Genomic DNA, 27,988 nt, shown 5'->3' with positions numbered 1-27,988 from the left:
CGGATCGTGGTGGAATAGTTCGTGGCAATGTGATACACACGATATAGTCCCGGGAGGGACTAGATCATATGGAGGTATGATCGGGAGCTACTGGAAGCTCCACTTCGGTGAACAACACGATGGCAATAAGGGCTATGGATTCAAGGAGTGAAGGCCATGGTACCACAGAGGCGGGTCTTCCGGGCATGCATCGAATTTTGCATCGGATGAAAACCTTGGTCATCAGCATATGGGGGCTGTCTTCCACTAAGGGAAAAGTTTGAATGCAAGTACCAGTGAGTCCCATGGGAGGGACTTGATCATGCAGAGGTATGATCGAAGCAGCTAGAGAGTTGGACTTCTCCAGAGCTCATATTCGCTTAAGGGAGCCTGGCAAGTCAGAGGACAAGGCCGAGTAAGCGAACGTTGCTACCAAGGAAGCTAAGGAGAACAGAATCGGTACAAACCCTACAACGTGATGGCAGAGGCCATGCATGGGAGTTGCAGTCTGTCTTTCCATCGACCAAATGGACTGCTTGGAGAACACAGAGGTGTTGAAGCAGGGGGTCGAAAAGAGCGAGGAAGCAACGACGAGTCTAGAGGGACTTAGCTACCCAAAATCAAGCAATCAGTTAGAATGGAGATGAACTCGGAGGAGTGTCACAGAGGCATATCTACTGATTGTGAAGAAAAGGGATGTAGATGCGAGGCGACGGATAGTAGTGCCATGGGCATGGCAGCGCCATGGTACCGTAGAGGCGGGACTTCCGTGAAAGTCATTGATCCCTTGCTCTCATGGAGGGAGAGCGCTTGGTCGTGAAAGGGGCTGAGGAGGTGGAGCATGCAGAGGCAATCTCCAAGTACCGAGACAAGGCTGAAGGGCAAAGGCCGAGGAACTTCGTAAGACCGGTGTCAATGTGCTTCTCATCAAGATAGCCGAAAGTGAAGGACTTCGGGTCATGCAAGAGTGCATAACCAAGGAACGAAGTAGGTAGTACGTGGTGCTGTACCTTTGCTACTCAGTGGTGTAGGCGACAGGGTTGATGAAGAAGACGGTACAATCCCAGAGGCGACCAAACCTATGAGAAAATTACTCCAAGTTGGGGTGAAAACTTCCTGCATTCTAGAAGTTCGATGGCATTGAGAAGGTGAATCACAGTAACTAACTCAACGCAAGGAGTACAAACACTTCAAGTGCTTCAGAAGTGTGAGCAAAGAACAGGCGAAGGCTAGTAACCAGCTCGATGCATGGAGTACAACCTCGAGGAGGCGGGCGAAGTCAAGTAACCTTTGCCTTCTCAACCCTTAAGAGAATGGGCGAAACCGAGTACCCCAATTCTCTTAGCTATCCAGCAGAGGAGCTCTGCACAAGTTCAAAGACCCTTCGAAGATAATGGAAGATAATAGTTGTCAAATCCTCACCAACGGTGATCAGTGCTACTGAGAGTAGATTGTCCGCTTCATTTCCCAACGAAATGTCAATCGAAAGCGGAAGTGATGCGAACCTACTTGGATGTGACAACTAAGTGAAAGAAGAGTCAATGAGCAAATTTTGTGGAGGAATGACCCAAAACTTCAGCAGTTTGCGAGACGATGCTCGTTAAAAGCTCCAACAAGCATCCACCCAGTTCAAGCAACATGAGGAATTTGAGAGACTGGCGCAGTAAGGATGGTCTTTTCCTTCATATGGGGGATCCGCAGGAATCAACAATGATCAACACAACTCAGCCAACCCCACACCAAAGTTAGAGTCATTGGTGAGTTGAAACAGCATGGCGGATCAAAGGATCGACTACTCAGAAACAACAGCGGAGAGCAGTTGGGAGTCAAGAGGCACATTGTAGCTGGAGTAGAAGATTGAAGACTCAGCAAAGGCGAGGAGTTACAGTGTCAACAAAAGCTTCAACGAGGACGTCGAAGGAATAAGTGAGGGAGAATGTCACGGACAAACTTCTAAACAAGATGTTTGATGTAATGCTTATGTATGTCTGTGTCTTTTGGCATGTTCGTGCCTTGTACAACATGTAGAGGGACGGCCGAAGGCTTAATAGTCCCATTTTAGTTGGGTTGGTGGCCTCTTTAGGCTTGTAAATAAAGGTTGTGTCATGTGGACACGTGCGAGAGATTTTCGGTCTGTAATGGATCATTTTACCCTTTGTTGTGCCACTGTTCAGAGCTTGTAAAGTTTGTTTGTAATTTGCATTGTCTATGAAGTGTTTTTCGGAGATGTTTGCTTGTGGATCCCGATTGAGCCGTTCTCTCTAACCCGTTCTCTCTTTTGTTGGTCCTAAGGGACAATGGGAGGCTTCGGGAAGGCTGACCTTTGCGGACGGACATGCAAGGGTGCCGCACAACTTAGGCAAATCCAGCTAAGTCCGTGACATTACGCCGATGCAGATGTAGAGCGATGCCGAAGGAGGAAGAGGATAGAGAGCAACGGTGAGATGTGAGGCAAAGAGAGATGAGGAAGAGGGCAAGGATGATGGTCGTGCTACATTGTCTTGCATCTGTGTCGGTGTCGCTCTACATCTGCATAGGCAAGAGGTGAGGCAAAGGCCTTGCATCTCACCGACACAAATATAGAGTGGTGCGATATACACAAATGCAAAGTGGTATCTTTGCAAATGCAAAGCGACCACGATACAAATGTTGGACGATGCAAAGCAGCCATCGTTCTTGTCCTTTTCCTTCTCTCCCTTTGCCTCACGTCTTATCGTCGCTTTCCCTCATTTTTCTCATCCTCCTCTTGTAAGAAGTCGTAGAAGTTCCTCAATCTCCACCTTTGGGACTCCACCCCATCCATCTCCAAGGGCATTCTTGAGATCTATCATCACCATCATCAAATCGTTGTTGCTATCACGATCATCACACCCACCACGATCGTCATTGTTCATATCGACATTGATAGAGCCAACCACTACGTCGCTCTTGTCGATCACCACCACAATAGCCACCCACATTGTCGTACTGTCAAATGTTGTATATTCCGTCGATAAAATCAATGAAATGTTACCGATCCCTATTATTACAAGGACGAGTTTGGTGATCTGGGCAACCACTTCTGCTGTCACCAATTTTCCATTCCTTTGAAAGTAATATCTTTAACTTAATCACAAAATATGAAAAAAGCCAATGACTAATTAAGTTTGAGAAATACCCAATTTGGGAAGCATTTGGATAAGAGCAAGATAAGGGCACAAAAAAAAGATGAAACAATTGTCATGGATAAAAAGCTTGGAGTACAGATTACAAAAGTTAGATAACCATACTGCTCGGTTAGTCATTTTAAGTGTGAGTCTCTCTCAATTTTTCATACAGATGGTGGAAGATATACAACTTTGGAACATAGAAGTTACAAGCAACAATGAACATTCAATTTCTGGCCTTCAACAATCACTCGTTACAATAAAACAGATGGAAAGACCCAAAGAAAAAGAAAAAAAGAGAAAAATAACCTACTCCGATAGGAATGCGAGATTGGCAGTCGAGGAACGTTATATGTTGGATCCAAAGAAAAAAAGAGATATTCTAGCTAGCTAGATGACTTGGAGAGCTGCTGAACATGGTGTGCCACATGAAAGCTCTGGAGAGGACCATCTCGAGCTCATGGTGAGTCCAGTCCTCCGTGGGAAGGTGTTGGAGGAACATTACCATCTCTTGGAAATCAAGCTTTTGGAGCTGATCTGACCACTGAAACATGTAAAATAAGTTTTTAGAATTTTGCAATTCTCCATGCCAATAATAAGGATAAAAAAAACTCAGACAGGCTAATAGTCAAATGCCTATAGTTGACAGGAACGTCTGTGACATTTCAAATCACGAGCAAGTGTTTACATGCACCACCCATTGAAAAACAAACACTGATGCCAACAAAATTAAATTCAGACGCAGGCAACAACCACTAAAGGGGTGCATGAAAAACATTCTCTTGTTGTCATAGCTGATTTCCACTGTTACATACTCAATTGTAGTTTCTTGTATCATGGTTGGACAATAAATATTTGCAACAATAGGTAATCAACTGGACTTTTTTCAAGAAAGGCAACTGGAACCTAATTTGTCTCAGATCTAAAGAAAGAATCATTCCTGTGTGGTGGATAGACAAGTCAACACAAAAGGTTAATAAAGCATAGTAAGACATGAGTTCCCTTGGTCAATTATTAACATCAAGATAACAAAATCAGGGATTCCAAGCACCATTAACTGAGTCCTGACTCAGATATCAACATAATTTTACTACAGCTTCCTACATCCAGAACCCATCATGTTAAAAAATAATTTATTTCACTGGATATTTGGGCAAGAAAAATTGCAACCAGCAGGGGGATCTAAAGATGATAATATCTGGAAGTCATTCCTCCATTTAACACTTCAGGAATTTCATATGGCATCATTAAAGCATGAAAGACTCAAGAAAAATTCATCCTGTTTTTACGTTATAACAACAAAGCTGACTAGATGACATCCAATAGAAAAAAAAGGAAAATTTTGCTTTTATCTTACCAGGTCATGTCTCAGTGGCATTTATTCTCTTCAAAAGAGAAACATTAGATAGTTATGCTATTCTAAGACTTGGAAGTGAAACACAACCTCTATTTCAATTAGTTTTGACTGAGGTTGAGAAAACCAAAATTGGATTGGTCTCAAACAAACTATGTTCTTAATTGTTTCAATAAACCTTGGAACCAATACTTGACGTTTCTTTTATAATTGGAACCATTGTTCGTCTTACCGATCCGTACCGATGTGCCGACTAGCTATTGGTACGGTACATACTAAGGGGGCATACTAATGAATTGTCTGTACCAGTCCCCTATCAAACTGGTATATACCACCCATATTGAGCGGAATGCCACAGTAAGGTGAATCTTGAGTGAAACCAAGTCTGATCCTATTAACTAACAAATCTCCTTAGATCAACTTGAAAAATTCAAAAAACTTTGAATTCTATCCTCTTGTTTTTGATAAATCATGGTGTCTCACATGAATTCAATAAAATACAATTATACTACCAAAAAAAAGGAAGAGTCGGAAAACAGAACGGTTGTCAACCAAAATCGTGGTGTCTCATAAGGAATGATTTTCATTCCTTATCTTCTTGTACTTTGTTTTATTGGAAACAACAATATCATTGTACACTCATTTTATATTCTGCTAATTGATTATTAATTTTTTACCAACTTAATCAAATGTGATTATATGAGCTTAACTGATTAGGCTGTTGAATAATGCCTAGAAGATAAAATGTCCACATTCTATTCATTTACACTATAACAATCACAATCCATAAACTCATACAATAAACTAACAGTTGAATCTAACGACAGTCGCACAATTTAAGAAACAAAAAAAATTTCCCACATAAATCATACTAAAAGCAAGAATAGAACCATTGTCATTGGTAATATGATTTTCAGAGGACTATACAACTCATGTTGCACCTAGTAATCAAATATGGATGATATTCAGATGAAAATAGCATAGTTAACCAACAAACTTCAACTTACCGTCAATAGCAAACTTGCAGATATGTATACAAGGAATTCTGGCAATGAATCTCCTTCAGCAAGATAGGTATCCCACAGACGAGTGACCAAATGGAAAGGGATCTATAAAGGCAGGAAACTTTAATTAGCAATTTAAGTAATTACCACAATATATAAGGACACATATTTAAGTATCAAGCCAACCTCACGTATTAGGAGACAATTGAACCACCGAAAAGCAAATTGCAGAAACTCAAGCCCTTGCTCCTCCATGTGTTTGGACACAGGTTCTTATGGCAAAACATTAAAGGACAACAATCATTATGGTGATATTACAAAACTCAAAACCTATTGTGAAAGATATAGATACGAGGGGCAACCATGACAAATATAGATTATTGTTCCATAGTACATATGCTGTGATAATAATTTTATATCCTAGTTCTTTGAGAAAATGTCTCTAACATTTCATATTGCATCACACAAACTGGCATTAATACATATGTTTAAAATGGAAAGATGCCTGTATGTTTCTAACCATTAAATACCCCTAAGTTGAACCAGAAATTTCATAAAATTGATGATAAGAAAAAAAATCATAATTTGTGAATCAAATCGTTGGATTGGAAAGAAACAGCAACTCTGAAAGTTAGTAGTGTCAAGAAGAAAATACTGGAACAAGGTAGTGTTGCCAAGGATAACAAGGACCAAAAGGACTCAAGAAAGAAGAAGAAAAATGCATGATGGCTCAAGAAATATAGGAGGTTGATTCTCTTAATGGAAAAATGGTGGCAAGAAGGAACTTATAACTGTTACTGTGGAGCCAACTGTGGATCATTGGGATTAAAGATCCAATACAAGGGGAAGAAAGATCAGTGCATAGACCTTGCCATAGCATTCTTCTGGGACTGAAAAGTTGAAATTAAGGCTGTGTTATGGGTGAATCAAAATGCAAAGGGACAATGACAAAAGTTGAAAGTACCGTCTATTCGCCGAACCAGCTCTCGCAGTCTGAAAACAAGGCGCTGAATTCCTGGTTGTGCAAATGTGTAATGATCTTGCATGCCATCGAGCAGTTTTGAGAGACACCAATAGCAATCAGCTTCTATATTAGAAATTTTCTGTGGAGAAAGATCTGAAATAGACCAATTCTCCATGCTGCCATTTAGATGTTCAGATAAGGATACAATCAGAAACGGCGTGACAAGATCATTGATTCCTTGAACATATCCACTTGCTGGATGACGAATAGCCCTGAGTTTGAAAAAAGGTCAGTGTTCATTTTTCAGTGCAACTTATATTTTCTGAATACGAAAAAGAACAACTTTGTGCAAAATTTACTTTTGGCACTTCAAATAAAAATTTGAGGACAAAACAATACAACAAGAAAATTTATTTGATGAATAGGATTTGCAAACATAAACATATAGTTCGAAGCATGAATCCTTTTAATTTTCATCATGCGTTATGTACCAAGGATGTTAAACTCCCTTTCCTACCTACCTAAGATGGTAAAGGGAGTTGCAAACTTGGATCGTAAGATCCTACAACTTAAAAAAAAATAAAAATAAATAATTTTAAGAAACATACATATACTTAAAGAAATCGATAAATGTTTTTTTCAAGTATATAATGGTAGATTGGTCTTATGACTCAGATAACTCAACTCAAGAATAATATTTATTTAGTAAAAGAGTGATTGTATATTTGTATTAGTGATGGCAGCTTCATTGTAATAATTAAAAATATTTTAACTTGCTCAAGCAACTCAAAAATATATATTTTCATCACAGTAATGAACCAACAATTTTGTATACTTCCATCAAATGATTAATAATCAAGTTATAATTTATAACATCACATATGATAACTCATATGAATCATCAAAAACATATTACATGGATATAATCTTTAATATTAAACTCAAATAAAAACAAATATATTCAAAATAAATAATTTCAAACTCAATATCTCTTCAAAATCAATTACCTCTTGATCCCCATCCTTTTTTATTCATTTATCTTCATTTGATGTATCACCCAGATTGTCAAGCCAATTTTTTTATTCATTTATCTTCTATTATCTATTAGAAAGTTCATCAAAAGTAACACTTTCAGTTCTCATTTCTTGGCAGGTCATCCTTTTAAATTTATCACAAACACCAAATTGTTCATTTTATTTTGATGCAAACAATATATACGGTTTATATCAAGGTTCGCAATTTCGTACTGTACTGGAGTATCAAGATCAGCTCGATACGGTACGAGTATACCAAGTGGTACGTTCTGACATACCACTCAATATATATATATATATATATAAATATAAATAATAATAATAATAAGTTAAAAAAAAAAAAGGGCGACGTTGTCGAGGTGACGTTGCCTTTTCTTCTCCCTGCGAAGCCTCGGCGACGACAAGGAGGCAACATATCATCTACGGCGTTCGGCGAGGGAGGGTGGCGACGGATCGGGATTATCGAGGGAGAGTGGCGCCGGATCTCTAGGTTCACCCTTTTCTTCTCCCTCTTCTTCCTTTTCCCTCAACTAATACCGCCCCGTAGCGAGCAGTGACGGCCGATTAACGGTCGAAATCGACCGTCACCGATCGATTTCGTGTGGTAATAGGGCGGAAACAGCCCCAATCGATGGTACCGCCCGGTACGGGCGGCATCATTCGAAATTAAAAACCTTGGTTTATATGAACCTAGAAAAAAAAATGAAAATCAAAATAAAAGATAAGAATGATAATAACAATGCTATTTTAATAAATAAATATTATTAATTAAATAATAAATATTAACCATTTCAAATGCACTTCAATTACGTTAACATCCAAGAGCTGCATCTTAAGTTGAGTATTTTTATAGCAAATCTTTATAACTATGGGCATTCATTTCCATAGGATTCCCACCGTTTAGCCGGAAGCTCTTTGTCTCTTGCCATAATTGCAAGTTCAATATCAAGTAATTAACTTACATCTTTAAACATTATAAGTTGTATATCAATCTTGTGTATTTCATCTTTAGCAAACACCATTTTTGTTAAACAATTAGAAAATCCTCTTTTGACTTCACCATCATGCTTGAAATTAGGACTATAATGAATCGAGAAATCAAATATTATCCAACTGTATGTAATGGTCTTTGAAGTTGTACATCCTATCTCTCATCAACAATTTTCCACAGACTCATATCTACATAACATAGAAAATAAACTTACATTAATTATTATATAATAAATAATAATATAAAAAATAAAATATTATTAAAATTGAGTTGGATTTTCTCTGATTCATTCCCTTATAAATAAATCTCATTGTCGGTCTTTCATCAGAATCCATTATTTGAAGAATCTTGATATGAGGTAATGCAACTTTAAAACACATAATGATATCTCTGCAAAATTTACTATCTAAAACTAATTGTTAAACCTTTCTTCCTCAGTGATTGATGCAAACATACTGGACTTCTGTAAATGTAGACATATTCATCAATGCATCTTTCAGCTAAGACACCCCAGAGTTTAATAAGCTGTTGAGAATCAAATCATTACCATTAGTGAAGCATCTCAAGTAAGTATAATTCTTGAATAGATGACTGATATAGCTCTTCTTTCTTTAGCAATGATCGCATGATGAACATTTAACTTTCTTTTTAATTCTTCAAAGATTAAATCAATACAATGGATAACACAAGGGGTCCAAAATAATCTCTTTGTTTTTTAGACCAACATCTCGTCTTATAATTTATAGAATTATCAATAATGATTTAGATTTTCTTTACCAACCTTTTCTACTGTTTCATCTAACATTTTAAAAACTTTTTCAACCACTTTAGAAATATTAGATGCATCCATAAATAATAAAAGAACAATTTCCTTAGGATTATTCACAAGAAAATATATTATCCATCCACCAATCAGACATATAACTGAACAATGTTTTCTTTTGTTTGACTTTATACTCCTCACTTAATTCCAAAATATTTTTCACTCCCTTTTGTAAAATGTTTTCCTGATCTCATGAAAAGATGGATGATAAGGAGGTTTCCTGTTCTCATTAATTCTAAACCCTAAATCCACAGCCAAACTTTCCAACTAATTGAAGCATTTTCATGAATTCAAAATATTTAACACAACTAAATGGAATGACAGGTGCAAAAAAATCTGACAATTTGTTGGCATTCCTCATCTCTTAAATCTCTTTTAAACAACTGGTTAAGGATTGTTTGAGTGATACTCAAATGAGAATTAATCATCTTTTTTACAAAGACTCCACAATATTTCTTTTCGACAATATTCTTTTCTTTTTTAAACAATTTCATCTTCCTCTTCATCCTCCTCATTCTCATAAATTTCTTTTTCTGTGTCATAAGCTTCCCAATACGTGTATCATTTATTTTCTAACATTGTCAGTCACACTTTTACATACCACAATATCTTTTTGAGTACATGTAGATCCCATCCGAGGTGATCTTCTTATAGAATGTACATTTGATTTTCCTTGGATTGTTTTTAAGTTTAATCCCATAATTCCAACCAACTCCAAGAGCATTTTTTTCTCTTGGATCAAAATATTTTGACAAAGATAGTATTGCACAACAAATGAACATATAATAGTTAATAAACATATGAAAAAACACTACAATAAAATGGTTATCTCATGCAACAAATGAAAGACAATGTATTACATATAGTAGTTAATTGTTCATGAAGACAAAAAAAAAAAAAAAAATCTACACTAGAGTTACTAAGTTTGCTCTAAGTTATAATAATTCTAGATTTGGTCTAAATTTTAATATTTTTCTCTTACGGATTGTGGAAGAGAAGTGACGATGTTGAATGGGTGATTGGTGATGTTCGTAGCACCCTCTCATTGTGAGGCTAGGGTTCACTCCATATCACATGCCGGTTCGTCTTTAAGGTGAGTTTTTTTTTCTTTTTATATAAAGTCAACTGAATTGACACGATAAACTCGAGTTGACTCATCCAAGTTGACCGATTTTACCGATTCCACCCTTTTTATGTTACTAGATCTGACCCAACTCACTAGGCCTCGTGAGTTTAACAACATTTTGCGGTACACACTCCTAATTTATGTTCTAATGGAGAAAACAAAAATAAAAATATCTTTTGAAGAAATTGAAAGCTGATATAGCCAAATAAATCTGATATGTCTCAAGAAATGCGACCCTTATTTTATAAGAAACAATATATAATTAAAAAAAACAGTTTCTTGACACAGTTAAAGCTAAAAATGACAAGTTATAGAATGACATCAACCATTTAAGTGAGTCCAACTGGTAGTAGATAAAGAAATCCGAATCTGGTAGATTTATTCAGACCTAACTGAACACGTGCTTAAATTGGAGAACAGAACCAACAGATCCTACTTTTGCCAACCACCACCTAGTGAAAAGAGCACGATCATGTTTTACTTGCTTTAACAACTGATAATATGGTATTAAAGTAAATTACAAGAAACAAACATAAAAAGTTGGCCCAACACAGTGGTCACCGTATATTTAATATATATCATGTTTATATTTTACATACAGGAAATAAGCATAACACTTATATTGAATATACCTCTTTTGCCAAAGCATACCCCTTAAAATGGCAATTTAATCTTTCAAGAAATATTCATATGAAGACATCAAAGAAACATGGAGGTATCCAAGAAATTCTAAATGACTGATACAGGCAATTCAACCTATTCAACATCAGACAACAGAATCTTCTATGAAATCTAACCATGTATAAAGAATGCGTTCCAAGGATTTCTGAATCTGAGAATGCTGGAAGAAAGTGACATCAGGTACTGTTCTTGGGCAGTCAACAGCTATCTGACAAAAAAAAAAAATAGTGCGGAGTTAATATATAAATACACCCAGAATTTTGAACCCATGCTCCCAAAAGCATCAGATCTAGATGAATGACTAAACCTGGCGAAGCATGTTAATCTCATCATCTGAACGTTCAGAGTCGGGAATGTCATAATACTGAGAGACACAATCAACATACTCGAGTCTTTTTCTAGCCAAAACTCCATCACGTCTATCTGAATTAGGAGGTGCATATCCCTGTTTTCAGCTGATTCTTAAATCTCAAATGTGGAAGAGAACATTATGCAGTAGATTAGTGCAACTGAAGAGAAATTTCATAGCACAAAAATGGTGATGATATGACCCGTAAACAAAATCTGGTATATGTCAAATGGAACCAAGAGAACATGGAGTCTGATCACAGAAATCAAGGTAAATAACTATCAAAAAGAGAAATAACAAACTTAACTATATAGACTCGATGCCAGACCCAACAAGTTGCTAAAATGCTAGTTCATGATAATAACAATGCTTCATCAGTTTCAACTATTTTTAGAAGCCAAAACCCCAATTTCACAATGATAGTGGAAGAAAGTTTTCCATGCTGAAAAAAAATTAGATTACACTTCAGTTTATTATCTGCAGACTAGTGTTAATTACTCTTTTTGTGGCATCAATATTGCAACTTTGTTTTGGCAATAGATACATCTCCATTATGCACTAGCAAAAACAACATGGTACCGTACTTTCTACTTTTCCAGCAAAGGAATACAAATCCATCCTGATGGTGAAAAGCTATAGTAATAAAGGAAGCCATATATTGAATTGGCTCATGCACCACAATAGGAACTACAAACACCTTTTGAGATTCTATAGATGGATATGCTCCATGCATTCAGACCACAAAGGGCATCAAACCTTATCAACATTCTTATTATGATGATACTAGACATGATTGATGAGTTAGGACTAATGAGTTTGTTAAGATGATAACAGTACGGACCAAGATGAACCTGGACCATCATGATGAACCATCAAATCACTATAGAGAACAAATAATTTTCAACAATCAAATTGAAAAGCAAATAATGAATATGAATTGGTATTGATTCTGAAGTAGTCGAGATTAAGACCATGTGTGCCAATTTAAAGAAGAGATATATTTATCTGCATTAATTTAATGTAATGGTTTTGAGTGTTATTTTGTCATGAATTTACAAAATATGTACTCCTGGTTAGATATCAAACGAGGGTTTCTCAAAATCGTAGCAGTAGGTTCATTGGCACCAACCATGGCTCTGCCAAGAAACCACCAATTTTGGGCAATTGGCTCCATTAGGCAGTCGGAAGCTTGAGGACTTCATAAAATACTAGTGGAGGCAATGTTGGCCTCTAGGAGAAGCACCGCTAGCTCCACCAAAGAGTCAGAAGCAGATATTGTCAACACTAACCTCTAAAAGTGGCTTCACCAACATGACAGAAGTAATTCTAGCATCTGTTCAATTTGACAGAGGTTCTGCCTACTACTAGTGAACTCTTTATTAGGTAGTTGCTAAGCTTAGATATTGCAGAAGTAACATATTGGCTCCTTATTTTGGCAAGTTTTGAGATAAAACTATAGGTACATCTTACTATCTAAGTCCCTACCTCTCCTCAAAGAAACCTTGAACCAACTCTTATAGTAAGAAATTTGCATATTTAAGCTTTTTTAATATATCATATTGAATTACAACTAAAATTCTTCTGGAGCTTACCCTTGTTTATTTTCTTCTATATAAACTAGATTTTAGAGAGAAACAGAACGTTGTTGTAATAAAGTGCTTCTATTCTTGTAATCTTGTGTCTTTGGTTTTTCTCTCGACTGAGAAGATTTCTCAAGAGGATAGCCTCTGGATGATGTCATCAGGTTTTGCTTTTGAACTTATGAAAAGAGGAATACCTTGTTATGTTGATTTCTCGTGGGCTGAGAGTGTCCTAAGAGGAAGTCCCTGTTGTGGCTATTGCAATGTTGTCTGAATTAAATAAAACATTAATGTAATCAATTTGGTCTGCACCAGCAAAAGAGGACTAAGTGGTGCAATAATTGGCATCAAGAATTCAAAAAGCCTAAGAGTGAACAATGGCCCGTTTGGCTGGACCATGATCGATTGATCTCAAGTATGTATCTTCTCCATTCTTCTTTACTTACAGTTTCCTTTTGGGTATCTGGGGTTAATATCATGTTTGGATTGCATGCAAAACTTCATTTCTTGTTTAAACACTTAATTTCAGTTACTATCTTGCTTAGTTACATTTTGATCACTTCCCTGAGATAAAGCATATATCATGTAAGCATCATAATATTGTCTTGTGTTTTAACTAAAGACCAACTGGATAAAAAATTTCTTTAATTATTTGTGATTACTTTTACATCTTGCTCTTATTCATTGAACAGAATATGTGTGAGAGAATACCATTTTCGATAAAACATATTCCTTCTTAAACTTTAGCAAAGCTTCTACTTCAAGGAAGATGCAAAACGGAAGATGGCTAGTACCCTTTTTCCAATTATCAGCAATTTGATGGATAAGCAAGCAGTGAGCATTAGGAGATGGTAATTTAATATCATGGCTTAGCCACTAAAGTATGGCATAAACAAGTTTCAAGTAACAGGCATACACTCGCAATAAATGTTACAAAGATCAAAAGTCTATATAATCAGTCAACCATTTGTCCTTCTAAGTCATGACTACTGATCATACTGATAATAATAGTCTTTCCTTCTTTTACAGTTGAAACAAAAGCAACTTCTGACCTGCCTATGTCCTACTGTATAGAAAAGCATCGATAAGATGCATATACAGTAGCATTCTCCAATGGATATACAGATATTTTGCAGAATCCAGAGAATAGATTGAGAGTAATGAAATAGCAACTATAAACACAAAATTCCCATGACAGTAGGATGGTTCAGGTCTTGAATCATAAGACAAAGCTATCACTGAAGTTGCAGAAGTTTAAGATAATACCAAAAGAAGCCTCCATATATCAGGTCGCATATATGGGGGTACACCACTCCAAGAAAGTTCACGCAATTTCTCTGCATAAATATGAATAAGTTCATTGATTTGTATGATATACGAAAAGTCTAATCTGTTAAAAGCAATTGAAGAAATAAAAGAAGACCAACTTGACGTCAAAAGGTTTAAGGTAAACTGCAACTGTAACACAGACATGATACTTGGCATTGTTTATCACAACAGACCACTTTTTTCCAGCCTATTTTGATACAATATTTTCTTCTTCATAAACTCGAATGACTTGCAAATAAAGCAAGTGTGCATGTATGCTAACACATATCTAACTGAAACTGTAGGTGTACAAGAATTTCTGGCATGTTAACATAGCCAAGAGTTGAACATCCCTGGAAAGAAAAACATGAATTAAAAGTATATATAAATAAAGAAAAGAAAAACATGAACTAAAACTTCTTGAAAGAAAAATTAGGGAGTCAAAAGCAGGGTTCTCAATTTCGATGTGTACTGCCCGGTATGGGCGATACCGGTACACGGACCATCCTTTCCCGGGCAGTACCAGTGTTTTGACCGGAATCGAGACGTACTGACCGGCACCGAGACGTACCAACCGGTACCACCTCGGATTTTGACCGTTACCAAGGCATACCAATCGGTACGCCCTGACGTGGTAGATGAAGGTATTTTTAAGGTTTTAGGGTGTACCATCGGTACGCCCTAACATACCGACGATATATACCAGTACGTACCATACCGAGCAGAGCTCGGTACACAGATACGAACCGGTATTCAAAACTCTGGTCAAAAGTATTTATATACTCTTCCACCTTTAGCAAGAAAAACAAGAGTTACAATTTCTGCTTCATTTGGGTATCTTTTCATTCAGAATGTCTCCTAAAGTCAAACCTTTGAACTTGGGACAGCCCTTAGCAATTAACATAGTCAAAATATTCTTAATACATAACAATCTTCAATACCAATGGCAGCAGAAAATTTCTAGATTGCTGGGCATATTTCTCATTAACTTACAGCATTAAGATAGTTGATGACTTAAGCATCTCAATAATAAGGCATCAGCTCCCCAATGGAGCATGTGATCGATAAGCACATAGTTTACTAGTTATTCTGTTGAATTCCAAATATGGATTCCTGGATTTCCAATCAGCATAGATGAGCCTATATGCTGCGAAGAAATAAATAAATCAATTACAAACAAAGCAACATATAATCTAGTTAAATAAGACAAGTAGTAAATATTTGCTACAACCAAATTAAATAGTTAAGTTTGGACATTGGCAGCACAGTAAGGTTCCTCCTTTATGATCTAAATGACTAGGATTTGAATTATTTTAATAGTATTCTTGCTTGCAAGAGTAAGACAACATATATTAACCCCTACAAGATGGTACACTGGTAACGCCCTTGGATTGGCCAGTCGTTTATCCAAATTAATAAATTGTAATAATATTCAGTCACTTACCAAGCTACTTTAATGATCTTAATAAGAAAACTAAAAGCAGTTACAACATCACAAATATAATAAAAATAATAGTAGTAAGGGCAAAAATTATCCATGCATGTGACAGCATTTTCATGCTTATATAGCACTCATGTGGCAGAATTTCAAGCTTATGTGGAGATCATATGTGGCTGCATATTCCATGCATGCTATAATGCAGCAATATAGGACTTAAATGGTCCAGTCAAACAACACTCATGGTGGCCTCATGAATTCCATAAGGATCACACAGGCAGTTATCTATTTCATTCATGCCACTAGAAAAATTACCTTCTTGCCAGCTAAAACCCAATAACAAACACACTTGGTAAATATACATTCTAACTCCGAAACAAGGTCAAACATTTACTAAGAAAAGAAAAACAAGGTCAAACTGAACAAACAAAAAAGAAGTCTGAGTTTTCTTAGACACAAAAGTAAAGAAATATGATGAAACTTTATGTACCTAATATAACAGCTGGTCTAGAAAGCTCCTTTGTAAATTTTGCAACTCTTGCAGAATCTGTGGCTCTAGCTCCAGAAACAGAACCTTGAGCATCTGGTGCTGCATTAGCATTGTTGGGCGCCAATATGTTTGTCTGAAGGTTTGTATTGCTTGTTGTTCTTCCAGAACCTTGAACTTCTGCCTGTGCAGTAAGATACTATTAGTAGATATACTAAATGCAAGAAGTAATTCTGGAACAAACATAGGCACATTCATAATTACCTCAAAGGAACTGCTAGCATATTCATCTTCATGATCATTTTCGGAGTACCTTCTTGCAAATTCTTGAGAGTGTTCAGGTGAAGCATGAGCATTTAGAGGCTCAGATTTGCGAGTCAGCAGAACTTTGCCAGGAAAGCTGCGGCCTTTTAGTAACCTGGATAAAATAGATGTAAGAAGACAACATATGCATCTAGGTCTAAATGCTCACATGCCATTTCCATCAAACAAGGCTAAGAGAAGTTCAACTTGACGACACAAAAGATTAGCAAAATCATTTTTCCATGATAAAAGTAATGAAGACATTTCATCTTATGAAAATTCTGCACTATTCCTTTATCATGTCTGATTCTCTTTATTTTAAACTTTTTTTATTTGCAAGTCCAAAATTAAAATAAGCTCACGCCATAGTAGCACAAGCAAGAGCTCCCATGTTGGACTGTCTTTATTATGCATGCAGATTTCACTAACTACCATGGATCGTACAAGAAAATGAACAACATCCTGCTGGATCTCGATTGTAGCCCAATATATTTGAGCCACCGCAGTCCTAATCAAACCCACTAATATCACCACTTAACTGTGCATACTGAAATTATACGAACAAGCCCAACAAACATTAGCAAGCAAAATTTGAATTTGGCTTAACTGGGTACCCTAACGTCATGTCTGAGTGCATGAATCTACAGAGAAAACAAGAAAGAACACAGTCAGACGAGTTTGGCTCGCAACCCTTAGCCACTAAATGAACAGATCTGAAAGATAATTATTTTGGTAATCGCTTTGAAGCAATTAAGAACTCGTTTTTTCCACAAACACCAGATCAATTCTCCTATTTCACCATCAAAATCGAGAGAAAAACGCAAAATAACCCGTCAAGATCCAAAATATGTCATGTAATTCAACTCGTACAAAGACAAATCTACCGAATTCCATCCTCGTTCCCCGATCCAGCACTAACATTGGCACCAAAGATCTAGTTTCGGTTCCACGGTAGCATCTAAAGATCCGGAAAGGCCCAAAGGGGCTAAACGAAACGGGGATCATGAGGGAAGATCGCACTAACCCTTGAACATTTCGAAGGGTTTGGTTAAATCCCCATTCGAGGTTGGGACTGGGGCTACCACCGTGGCCGCCGCTGCCACCGCCGCCGCCGCTCATCTCCTTCCCCGTAGGCTCGTCTCGTCCGCCGCTCCTCATGGCTTCTCCTCCTCGGTTCTTCTTCTTCTTCTTCTTTGACTCCTAAGATATAGCGACTATCACCACAGTCTTCCCTATTAATTTTCCTCGCTGCTATCTGATCTCCCTTCGTCGAGCCACCACCAGAAGTAACGCAGCGATTCATGATCGCCCGAGGCTTGTCGACACGTTTCTTGATGCTTGATCTGGTCCGCCTGATCAATATTGGACGGAGGGATCAGTGGGTAGGATGATTGATACCGATGAAAACTTTCACGGGAAGCTCCTGCTAAGTGAACCAGTGGGACGACGGTGGGGATATCGACGACCCACAAGAGCTGTCTGGGCGGGCTGAAACATCCGTGAAATATTTCATGGGTGATGTGCTCTCTTATATAATGGATACAATACTCATGGAGTATCATTTAATAATAATGACATTGTCTATCAATTTAATGTTGGAGATTTTCAGAAATACAAATGTCACTTTTTTATTTTTTTTTTAATATTATCTTAATTTTTATTTTTCTTGGAAGGTCCTGTGATTCCAAAAATATCTCTCATAAATTAAACGTAGGTCTTATCAATGTAGAAAAAATCTTATGCATCAATCCTTATTTTCCATCAATTCGATTTGTATTAGATAACCCTTCAACTCTTCTCTCTTACCTTATCGTGTTTTGAAATAGATACACATGGCTTTGTGCCCGTTTGCTCCATTCATTGATCATTAATTGTTTGTCGTTATTTCGTAAGCCTCTCTTATCCCATCGATTGTTTCCACATCAATTGCATCATAAACGCTAAAGTTTGGTCAATATTTCCTCCTATTTCTTCCTATTTTGCTCTCATTCTGTTTTTATCTCATCTCGTCTCTTAAACCTTTCATCATGGAAGTATAGACTCATCGACCTTCACTATTCTTAAAAATCGATCATATCTAATTTAATAATTATTCTGAGATAGATCCCTCTCCTCTCGTCTGATTTTTCTCTTACGTCAGTTGACTTATTGGTCTTCTCTGGTTAGTCTCTCTCCTTTGGAGTGGGCGTCGGTTCTCTCATTAATCATCTTTTCTTTCGAGTCGGTGTTGATTTTTTCATCGATCGTCTTCTTTTTCGTCTATCGTTTATACTCATCTCCTCATCCGTTGTATAGTATCAGGTACTGCTCGTCCATATTTAATTTTTTATCTAATTTTATTCCCTTTATTTTTTTTATAGCCATATGTTTACACAATTTTTCTTATCACTATTGTCTCGTCATTTAATTCTTTTTGCTCTAGTTTTTGCTTAGCATTATTTTCTCCCCGTTTAATTCGTTTTTGCCTCAGCTTAACATGATTCCTAATTTGCATTATAGTGTTGTCAAAAGGCTTTATATTATTTTTGTCATGATGGTCAAATTATTATAACAGAGATTTTTTTTATCCCCATTTGTTTAATATTATTCTTAAACTATTATAAACATCAATTTGAATCGGTATATTATAGTGTATTTTGATTTTATTTTGCTCACTTATAGTATTTTTCAATAATATTACAATATTTTTATCGAGGATATAAAAATATTATAATATTATTAAAAATACTATAATTAACATCATATTGTGCATCTTTAGTTGTCATTACTCATAGATCGTTACGATAATATATTTCTAGACTTATTTCTTTTATCAATTGTACATGGTACCACTTGATAGGGATAAAAATGGCGATAAGGTGCACCATGACATCAGCCACCCCTGGACGGTACACTGCCCTAGGGAGCGAGCATTAACACCGATGTAATGTGCACCCACGCCCACCGTACCCAGACGACCTCATCGTCTGACCCCGCACGACCGACCAAGGTAGGGGAAGGCGTCGACCGAGGCTCGCCATACCCTGCGGCAGCTCGGCCTTCCACGCAACGCCCACGACAACGACAACGACAAACGCCATCAGAGGTACGGCCCCGCTCCGACGGGATGGCACATCAGGCAACATCAAACCTACCTATAAATACCCCCGGGCTCCAAACGAAGAGGGACAGAGAGACACTTCTTCACTGAAAAACTCCCTCCACATCATCTAACTTGATCGTTAGAGGGGTCGGGCCGAGCTTCCGACCCGACCTGTGTGCAGGTACAAGGGCGGGGTTGCATCTTCCCGGTGCCACGGAAAAGCTTCACTCCCAACGCAACGTCCCGACCGGACCACCGTAATTGGCCACCTCAACAGTCTCGAGGAACGCCGTGCAAGATCCCCGCGCATTCGGACCCGAACCAAGCCGCGTCAGCCCCGAGGCCATGGCATAAAGTTATTTCCCACAACATTTTGGTGCTAGAGGAAGGGCCTCCGAATGTCGAGCGATCAGCAAACCCACTCTGACGAACCCGCGGCCATCAGGTTGCACCCGGTCAGCACTCCAGAGGAACACCCCCCGCGCGACGGAACCCGAGACGAGCATCCCGCCGCGACGTCGGAGCGCTATTGGCGGTTGTTCAACGACCCGGGTTTGTCACCACCCGACGGCGCCCCCGCCGGCCCGTCGCCCGTCTCGCCCGAGGCCTTCCACGATCTCGCTCACCAAGTCCGAGCCTTGACGGGCGTGATCCAAGCCATCATTCCGCTCGTTTCTCATCCAGCGCCCCCACATATGACCCAACCCCTACAGCAGCAGGAGCCCATCACCCGGATTCACGCGCCACTCCCCGAGCACCCCCCCCCCCCCCGTTGCCTCAAAGCCGGTTGGCCCGACCCGAGAATCAAGGAACGGAGGACCCGACGATCCGTCTGGCCCCCGAGGCGCTGTCTATGGACTCAGCAGAGGCCATGCGAGCCCAGCTACGCCTCATTAACCGGCGACTAGACGAGGTGCAACAGGAGGTTCGCGGATCAAAGGGAGAACCTGGGGCAGACAGACATCAAGGGTCCCCGTTCGCCCCCGAGATACAAGATCAAGCGATTCCACCCCATTTCCGGCTCCCTTCGCTGGACGCATACGATGGCACAGTTGACCCGGCGGACCACGTAGCCGCTTTCCGCGCCCAGATGGTGCTGTACGGGACCGCTGACGCCTTGATGTGTAGGGCGTTCCCAACGACTCTGCGGGGGCTGGCCCGCGCGTGGTACTGCAGCCTGAAGACCGGGACCATCACCTCCTTCGATCAGCTGGCCAGGGATTTCGAGCTCAACTTCCTAGCTTACGCTCGACCGAAGCCATCTGCGGCGTTGCTCCTTGGGCTCAACCAAAGGGAGGACAAGCCCCTCTCCCATTTTGTGAATCGCTTTACGACGCAAATTTGAGGGCTGTCGGATGCTCACCCCTCTCTATTGATGCAGGCTTTCATGATGGGCCTGCGGCCTACCAGGTTCTTTTGGTCCCTCATGGAGCGACCCCCCACCGCGGTACCTGAGATGCTGCAGCGAGCAAGCCAGTTTATCGCCGCGGAAACATGGATGGCCGGGAGGCGTGAGGAACACAAGAGGGTCAAGTCGGAGCAACCCCGACCGCAACAGCCCACCGCGTCCTGGAGGAGGTTGGACCGGCCCGACCTGCCCACACCAAGGCCCCCTCTCCCCATTTTGAACTCGTCCCGAACAGAAATATTCCTCCACATAAGGGAGAAGGGGCTACTCAAAGAGCCTCACCCGATGAGGAGCCCGCGAGAGCTTGCAGACCGATCAAAATATTGCCGCTTCCACCGACAGCATGGGCATGACACTGAACAGTGTCGGGAGCTAAAAAGGCAAATTGAGGAGCTCATCCATAGAGGGTATCTGGGCTAGTACCTTCGGCCAAACAAGGAACCTTCACCACGCCCGGAGGGCCCTATCGAACGACACATCGATGTAATCGCCGACGGCCCCGCGTCCGGTGGAGGCTCCATGACGAGAAGAAAGGCTTACGCTAGAGCCGTCCCAACCGAAGCTCCCAAGAACGGGCCCGAGCCCGAGATCACTTTCCGGACCGGGACATCCGAACAACCCGAGCACGACGACGCGCTCGTGATATCGGCCAGGATCGCCAACGCGCAGGTAAGAAGGATCATGGTCGATACTGGGAGCTCGGCCGACATACTTTACTTTGATGCCCTCCAGAAGCTCGGCTTGGCTAGGGAGAATCTGAAGCCGATGAGCTCGGCGCTTACCGGATTCACCGGAGATTCGATCTCTCAGCTGGGAGCTATCACCTTGCCCTTAACCTTGGGGGCCCCGCCAAGGTCGAAGACAGTAATGACCACCTTTCTAGTGGTCGACCTTCCCACAGCGTACAACACCATCCTCGGTCGACCGACCCTCAACAAGGTCAGAGCCGTCGTCTCAACCTACTACCAAACTATCAAATTCCCGACCCACGTCGGGGTCGGGGAAGTCACCGGAAGCCCTTGAGAATCCAGGCGTTGCTACCTGACCGCCGTCTCGTTAAATAAAAGGGCAGGGATAGAACCGCCGTTGGAGGATCCTCGGGAGATGAAGAGACTGACCTCCATCCGGAGCCAAAAGAATCCACCATCGACTTGCCGCTAATAGAAGATCGGCCGGATCGACGATCAAGGTTGGGTTGGAGTTACCCGAGCGAGAACGAAAACAGCTCATCAGTCTCCTACGGGAAAATGCCGACGTCTTCGCTTGGTCGCCGTCTGACATGACAGGCGTTGACCCGAAGGTTGCACAACACCACCTCAACATATCGCCCGACGCCCGCCCAGTGAAACAAAAGCCCAGGCGTCAGGCCCCGGATCGGCAGCTCGCCATACGAGAAGAAGTGGACCGACTGTTAGCGGCAGGCTTCATAGAAGAAGCCAGATACCCGCGATGGCTATCCAATGTAGTCCTCATAAAGAAACCCAATGGAAACTGGAGGATATGCGTTGACTACACCAGTCTCAACAATGCATGCCCCAAAGACTGCTATCCCCTCCCAAAGATCGACCAGTTGGTAGACGCCACAGCCGGACACGCCCGCCTCTCATTCATGGATACCTTCTCAGGATACAACCAAATCAGAATGGTGCCTGAAGACCAAGAGCACATGGCCTTCCTCACCAATCAAGGGATATACTTCTACAAGGTCATGCCTTTCGGACTGAAGAACGCCGGAGCTACATACCATAGAACAGTTAACAAGATGTTCGCCCACCAGATCGGGCGGAACATGGAAGTTTACGTCGATGACATGATTGTAAAAAGTAAGGAGGCCACGGCTCACCTCGCCGATCTGGCCGAGACGTTCGCCACACTACGCAAGTTCGGCATGTGACTTAACCCCGCAAAGTGTGCCTTCGACATAACCTCGGGAAAATTCCTCGGGTTTATCATACATGAAAGAGGAATTGATGCAAATCCGGAGAAGGTCTAGGCGATCATTAACATGCAGTCGCCTCGGATGATCAAAGACCTACAACGCCTTAATAGGAGCCTCGTCGCCATGTCTCGTTTCCTCGCCCGATCAGGTGACCGCTGCCTCCCCTTCTTCAGGGCACTGAAGAACCTGAAGAGTTTCCAATGGACGGCGAAGTGCGAGGAAGCCTTCAAGTGAATGAAGCAACACCTGGCCAACCTCCCCCGACTTGCCTCGGTCTCTCCCGGGGAGAAGCTCGGCCTCTACTTAGCCGCCTCCCGGCACGCGGTAAGTTCTGTTTTGGTCAAAGAAAGCTCCGGCGAGCAGCTACCGGTCTACTACGTTAGCCATGTCCTAAGCGGGCCCGAGGAGCGATACCCACCGATCGAAAAATTGGCGCTGGCACTTGTGCTATCAGCCCGAAAGCTACGCCCCTACTTCCAGGCTCACTTGGTGGAGGTCGTCACCGACCAGCCGCTTCGGCAGGTCCTGTCTAAATTTGATGTTGCAGGATGACTTCTCAAATGGGCAGTAGAGCTCGGCGAGCATGACGTACGATACGTGCCCAGAACAGCCATCAAAGCCCAATCCGTGGCCGACTTCATCGCAGAATTAACCCAGACCGAGGAGACCGATCTGGAGCAACCTCCTGAACCATGGGTCCTGCACGTGGACGGGTCAGCCAACTCAAAGGGCGCCGGCGCGGGGCTAGTGCTGCGGTCCCCCGACGGACGATCATTCGAGCGCTCCCTCTACTTCGGTTTCCGAGCCACTAACAATGAGGCGGAATACGAGGCGCTCCTAGCCGGGCTCAGGTTGGCCCTCGAAATGCAGGTGGTCACCCTGCACGTCCTCATCGACTCGCAGTTTGTAGCCGAGCAGCTCAGCGGTGGATACGAGGCTCGGGACCCAGTCATGGCCAAGTACTTGGCATAGGTACAGAACCTGTCCACCCAGTTCTCTCATTTTACATTATCCAATGTTGCGAGGGGAGAAAATGAGCGAGCGGACGCGCTAGCTAAGCTAGCGTCCAAGCCAGCCCCCGGAGTCCGGCCAAAAGTCGACGAGCTCCCTGCCCGTGCCATCGAAATAGCAGCCACGGACTTGGGCGGCGCTCAAACCACGTGGGTGCAAGAGTTGCTGCGCTTCAAGCGTGACGGGATCCTCCCTCTAGACGAGGCTGCGGCCCGACACCTACGTCGTACGCATGCGTGGTACTCCGAGGTGAGCGGACGCCTCCATAAGCAGTCCTTCACATACCCCCTCCTACGGTGCTTGGAGCCCGACAAAGCCCAGAGACGGTCATGGCTGAGGTCCACGAGGGAGTTTGCGGGGAGCACATCGGCGGGCGAACCCTGGCACATAAAATACTTCGCCAAGGTTACTACTGGCCGACCATGTGCCGGGACTCGAAGGCTTATGTGCAGCGGTGCAGTTCGTGCCAAGAACATGCCCGCACTGCTAGTCATAGGTGCCCAGCAAGCCAATCACGTGAGTGATGGCACGTGTGACTTGATACAGAATCTTTTTGCTTATTATATTTTGGCGTATATCACTTTATAACTATTGCATAAATGCATATATATTGTGATGTCCTTGGATTTGTGCAATGGGAATCGGATCGTGATGAGATCACGATAATGAGATCGATTCACCTTTAAATACATATCCTAAATAATCCCGGTCATAGGTTACTCGAGAGGGACATCGTGATAACCGGATAGACTGGTGTGCTGTATACCCGTCCATATGATGGATGCAGCTGGTCTCATAGCTGCTCGTGTAGGGACACTAGGGATACAGTACAGGTGCTCATTGTAGAATGAGTTCACTGATTGATCCGCTTACGGAATGCTGGATGGTTGATGATGCCTTATTGTCAGACAGCGATTCCATAGTCCTAGTGGTGTATCTGGTCCTTAGACTTGAGACACCAAGGATGTCCTGTATGAGTGCTCCACTCTTTGATACCAGACTTATAGGTTTGACTGTTCTCAGATCTAGTACAGCTGGTCATTGGGAGTGGTAGTCGACCTTACGAGGGCTATTGAGTGTCGACAGAGGATCATCCACTCTCGGCGTCATGAGAGGAATATCCTATGTGTTCTTGCTCAGACAAATCCCTGGCCAGGGTCATTCGGGTTGAGAGAGAAAGAGTTCTCCGGGAGAATCCGATTAGAGCGAGACTCGAGTAGAAACCGTATGGGTCTGACAGCACCATGCTCGATATACGGTCTCTGGGATATTAGATGGATGAGGGACTATAGGTACATGGTAACTGAGGACAGACAGGTCCAATGGATTGGATTCCCCTGTATCGTCTGGGGACTACGGCGTAGTGGCCTAGTACTTCCGTAGTCGATGAGTCGAGTGAATTATTACAGAGATAATAATTCACTAAGTTAGAAGGAGTTCTGACAGGTATGACTCACGGCCAGCTCGATATTGGGCCTAGAGGGTCACACACATATGGTAGGCATTGCGATGAGTAGAGGTTCGGATATGAGATATCCGACGGAGCCCTTGTCTTATTGGATGCAGATCCAATACCCACTAGGGAAAGGACCCATTAGGGTTTTGACACGGGATCTCTATAAATAGGAGGGATTCACAGCCTCATAGGCTAGAGTCTTTGCTTGCCCTTCCTATTCTCCTCTCCCTCTCCACCTCAGAGTAGGCCTGGAGTTTTGAGGAGCGTCGTCGCAACCCTGCTGTGTGGATCACCGCTAGAGAGGAGGACGCTTGACCTCCTTCACCCTCTCCTAAGGATCTGCAAGGAAACAGGGATATACGATCTCCCTAGGTAACACAATCTCTATACGCAGTTTTGTGTTTTGCGGATTTTGCGCACCAATCTTCGCACGACGACGAACATCTTTTTGGGAATCTGGGATTTTGTTTTTCTTGTTCTTCCGCTGCGCATATGATGTCGCCCCCTCAATGATTTCCCAACAGTGGTATCAGAGCCAGGTTGTTCGTGCGAATGATTGGTTTTGAACTGCGTGTATTGTGTTTAGGAAGAAAATTGACGTCAAAATCGTTGACGCAAAAGCGAGGAAGGGCAGCAACAGTTGCTACCCTCGATCTGCATGCCTGCAGCCACCTGCAGCGGCAGCCGCAGTCGCAGCCAGGCAGCACAGCGCCGGCGCATGCGCAAGCGCTGTGCCTGCAGCAGCCGGCCGGCGGCCTGCTTGCAGCAGGCTTGCGGCCGGCGGGGCTGGCAGCGCGGGCTGAGGCACCGCAGGGCAGAGCCGCGGGCAGAGGCGCCGCGGGGCAGCAGCGCGGGCTGAGGCACCGCAGGGCAGCGGCGCATGTGGCCGCTGCTCCCACGGGCAAAAACCCCGCAGGGGCGGCCGCCAGCGAGGCAGCACCGCCTGCGGGCGCTGCCTCGCCGGCAGAACTGCCCGCGGAGGCGGCGACGCCCGCAGGCGAGGGCAGCGCCCCGCCCCTCACCGCACAGGCCGCCGCCGGCAAGGTGGCGGCGGCGGCAGCAGCGAAAAGGGGAAAGGGCATTAGGGTTTTCTGGGAAAAAGACAGTTTTGCCCCTCGGAATTTGAGAAATTCCAGTTTCTGTCTTTTGTCCAAATTACGAAAATACCCTTAGGAATTGAGAAATTCCCTATATGTCCCTGATTTCAGAAAAATATTAATTAATTAAAAGGTTTAGTTGATTATTATTTTTTATTATTATCTAGTAGTCCTACATGATGATGATTATTTATACATGTGATGTATGATGTGTGGATGGATGATCATGGACCGTGTGATGTGTGTACTTGTGATTATTATTATTGAGGTCTGCGAACCTCCATTATATTTCTCGTTTATTGTCGGGCCTGCGTGCCTATGATTAAGTTGTAATCACATGAGGAGGCGCAGCGGGAGCGTGGATGCGACAGCAGGACCCACGAGACGAACGATCCTGATGCATGGAGATGCATCAAGATGTCGACGAAACCGACGAGGACGAGATGGACGATCACAGGGCATGGAGATGCACCGTTGCACACATAGATCTTGATGTGAGTGATTAGGCCTACTGGCTCGGGCCTAATCATATTAGGTTGTGGTCCATGATCATCTGATGTGATTGATTATACACATACTAGATATGTATATATATTTGCATGCGATGTAGATATATATTAAATATGTATATGTGTGACATGTCATATTAGGAGACCAAATTATAGAAACATCTCTCGATAATATTAAGTCGGTAAACGTGAGGCAATTAGATTGACCCACGTGGCCTTCCATCGTTATGAGTAGGAACCGAATCCCGGTGTAGGTTGAGTTGGTCGAGTCCCTCGAGACTCACCTATATCGCGATTCGCTATCTTGCTTACGACATAGAGATGTCACCGGTGACCTGAGGACATGGTATGCTTGGTCGAGTCCCTCGAGGGTATATCATCAAATCAGACTCATCTTGTAACGAAGGTGTTGACTTAACCGAGCATCATGGTTGGTCGAGTCCCTCGAGGCCATGGTGATTCGGAGGCCGAACAGGACGGGAATCACAAGGAGTTGTGATCGGTAAGAGTTGCCTACCTTTTAGGCTTAGTGTGATTGGTCGAGTCCCTCGAGGTTACACTAAGACGCTGATTGAATCCTGATCCCCACTAGAAGTCTGCCGGAGACTTCCGTTTCACGTGCTGAGGGTGTCGCGTGACTCGTTAGTAAAATAGTGGGAGCATATTAAGATAGAAGTCCATATCTTGATAGTTTATTTCTTGCAAAATCTGCATGTTATTCATTTTGCTACATCTTTATTTTCAGAAAATGTCGCTTTCAAATCCCTTACGTGGCATACTTGATGTCAACCGCCTCACTGGTCCAAATTATACGGATTGGCTCCGTAACTTGAGAATTGTTCTCACAGCGGAGAAAATCGTGTACGTCCTTGATACAGTGATGCCTACGCCCGAAGAAGGGGCAAGCGAGGATGAGATC

The 27,988-nt window shown here is 42.1% G+C and overlaps 2 protein-coding genes across 2 annotated transcripts; one reads left to right on the top strand and one right to left on the bottom strand.

Annotated features, from left to right (window-relative positions):
• Window positions 1-3,187: 3,187 nt before the first annotated feature.
• LOC103971506 (GTPase-activating protein GYP1) lies at window positions 3,188-17,840 on the bottom strand. The gene is made up of 10 exons (XM_009385533.3): window positions 17,592-17,840; window positions 16,529-16,682; window positions 16,268-16,448; window positions 14,298-14,368; window positions 11,410-11,547; window positions 11,219-11,310; window positions 6,448-6,719; window positions 5,670-5,755; window positions 5,487-5,588; window positions 3,188-3,669 (listed from the first exon to the last, which is right to left on the bottom strand). Exons 1-10 carry the CDS (start codon window positions 17,723-17,725, stop codon window positions 3,508-3,510), a joined length of 1,392 nt encoding a protein of 463 aa, XP_009383808.2. The 5' UTR covers window positions 17,726-17,840; the 3' UTR covers window positions 3,188-3,507.
• A 2,662-nt stretch (window positions 17,841-20,502) lies between these two features.
• Window positions 20,503-21,477, top strand: LOC135596461 (uncharacterized). Its single transcript, XM_065088504.1, has 2 exons — window positions 20,503-20,967; window positions 21,031-21,477. Exons 1-2 carry the CDS (start codon window positions 20,503-20,505, stop codon window positions 21,475-21,477), a joined length of 912 nt encoding a protein of 303 aa, XP_064944576.1.
• Window positions 21,478-27,988: the final 6,511 nt, after the last annotated feature.

The sequence above is a fragment of the Musa acuminata genome, chromosome BXJ1-11 (genome assembly GCF_036884655.1).
Source record: "Musa acuminata AAA Group cultivar baxijiao chromosome BXJ1-11, Cavendish_Baxijiao_AAA, whole genome shotgun sequence".
In the NCBI taxonomy this organism is placed as follows: Eukaryota; Viridiplantae; Streptophyta; class Magnoliopsida; order Zingiberales; family Musaceae; genus Musa; species Musa acuminata.
This window is presented reverse-complemented; position numbering and strand designations above follow the sequence as displayed.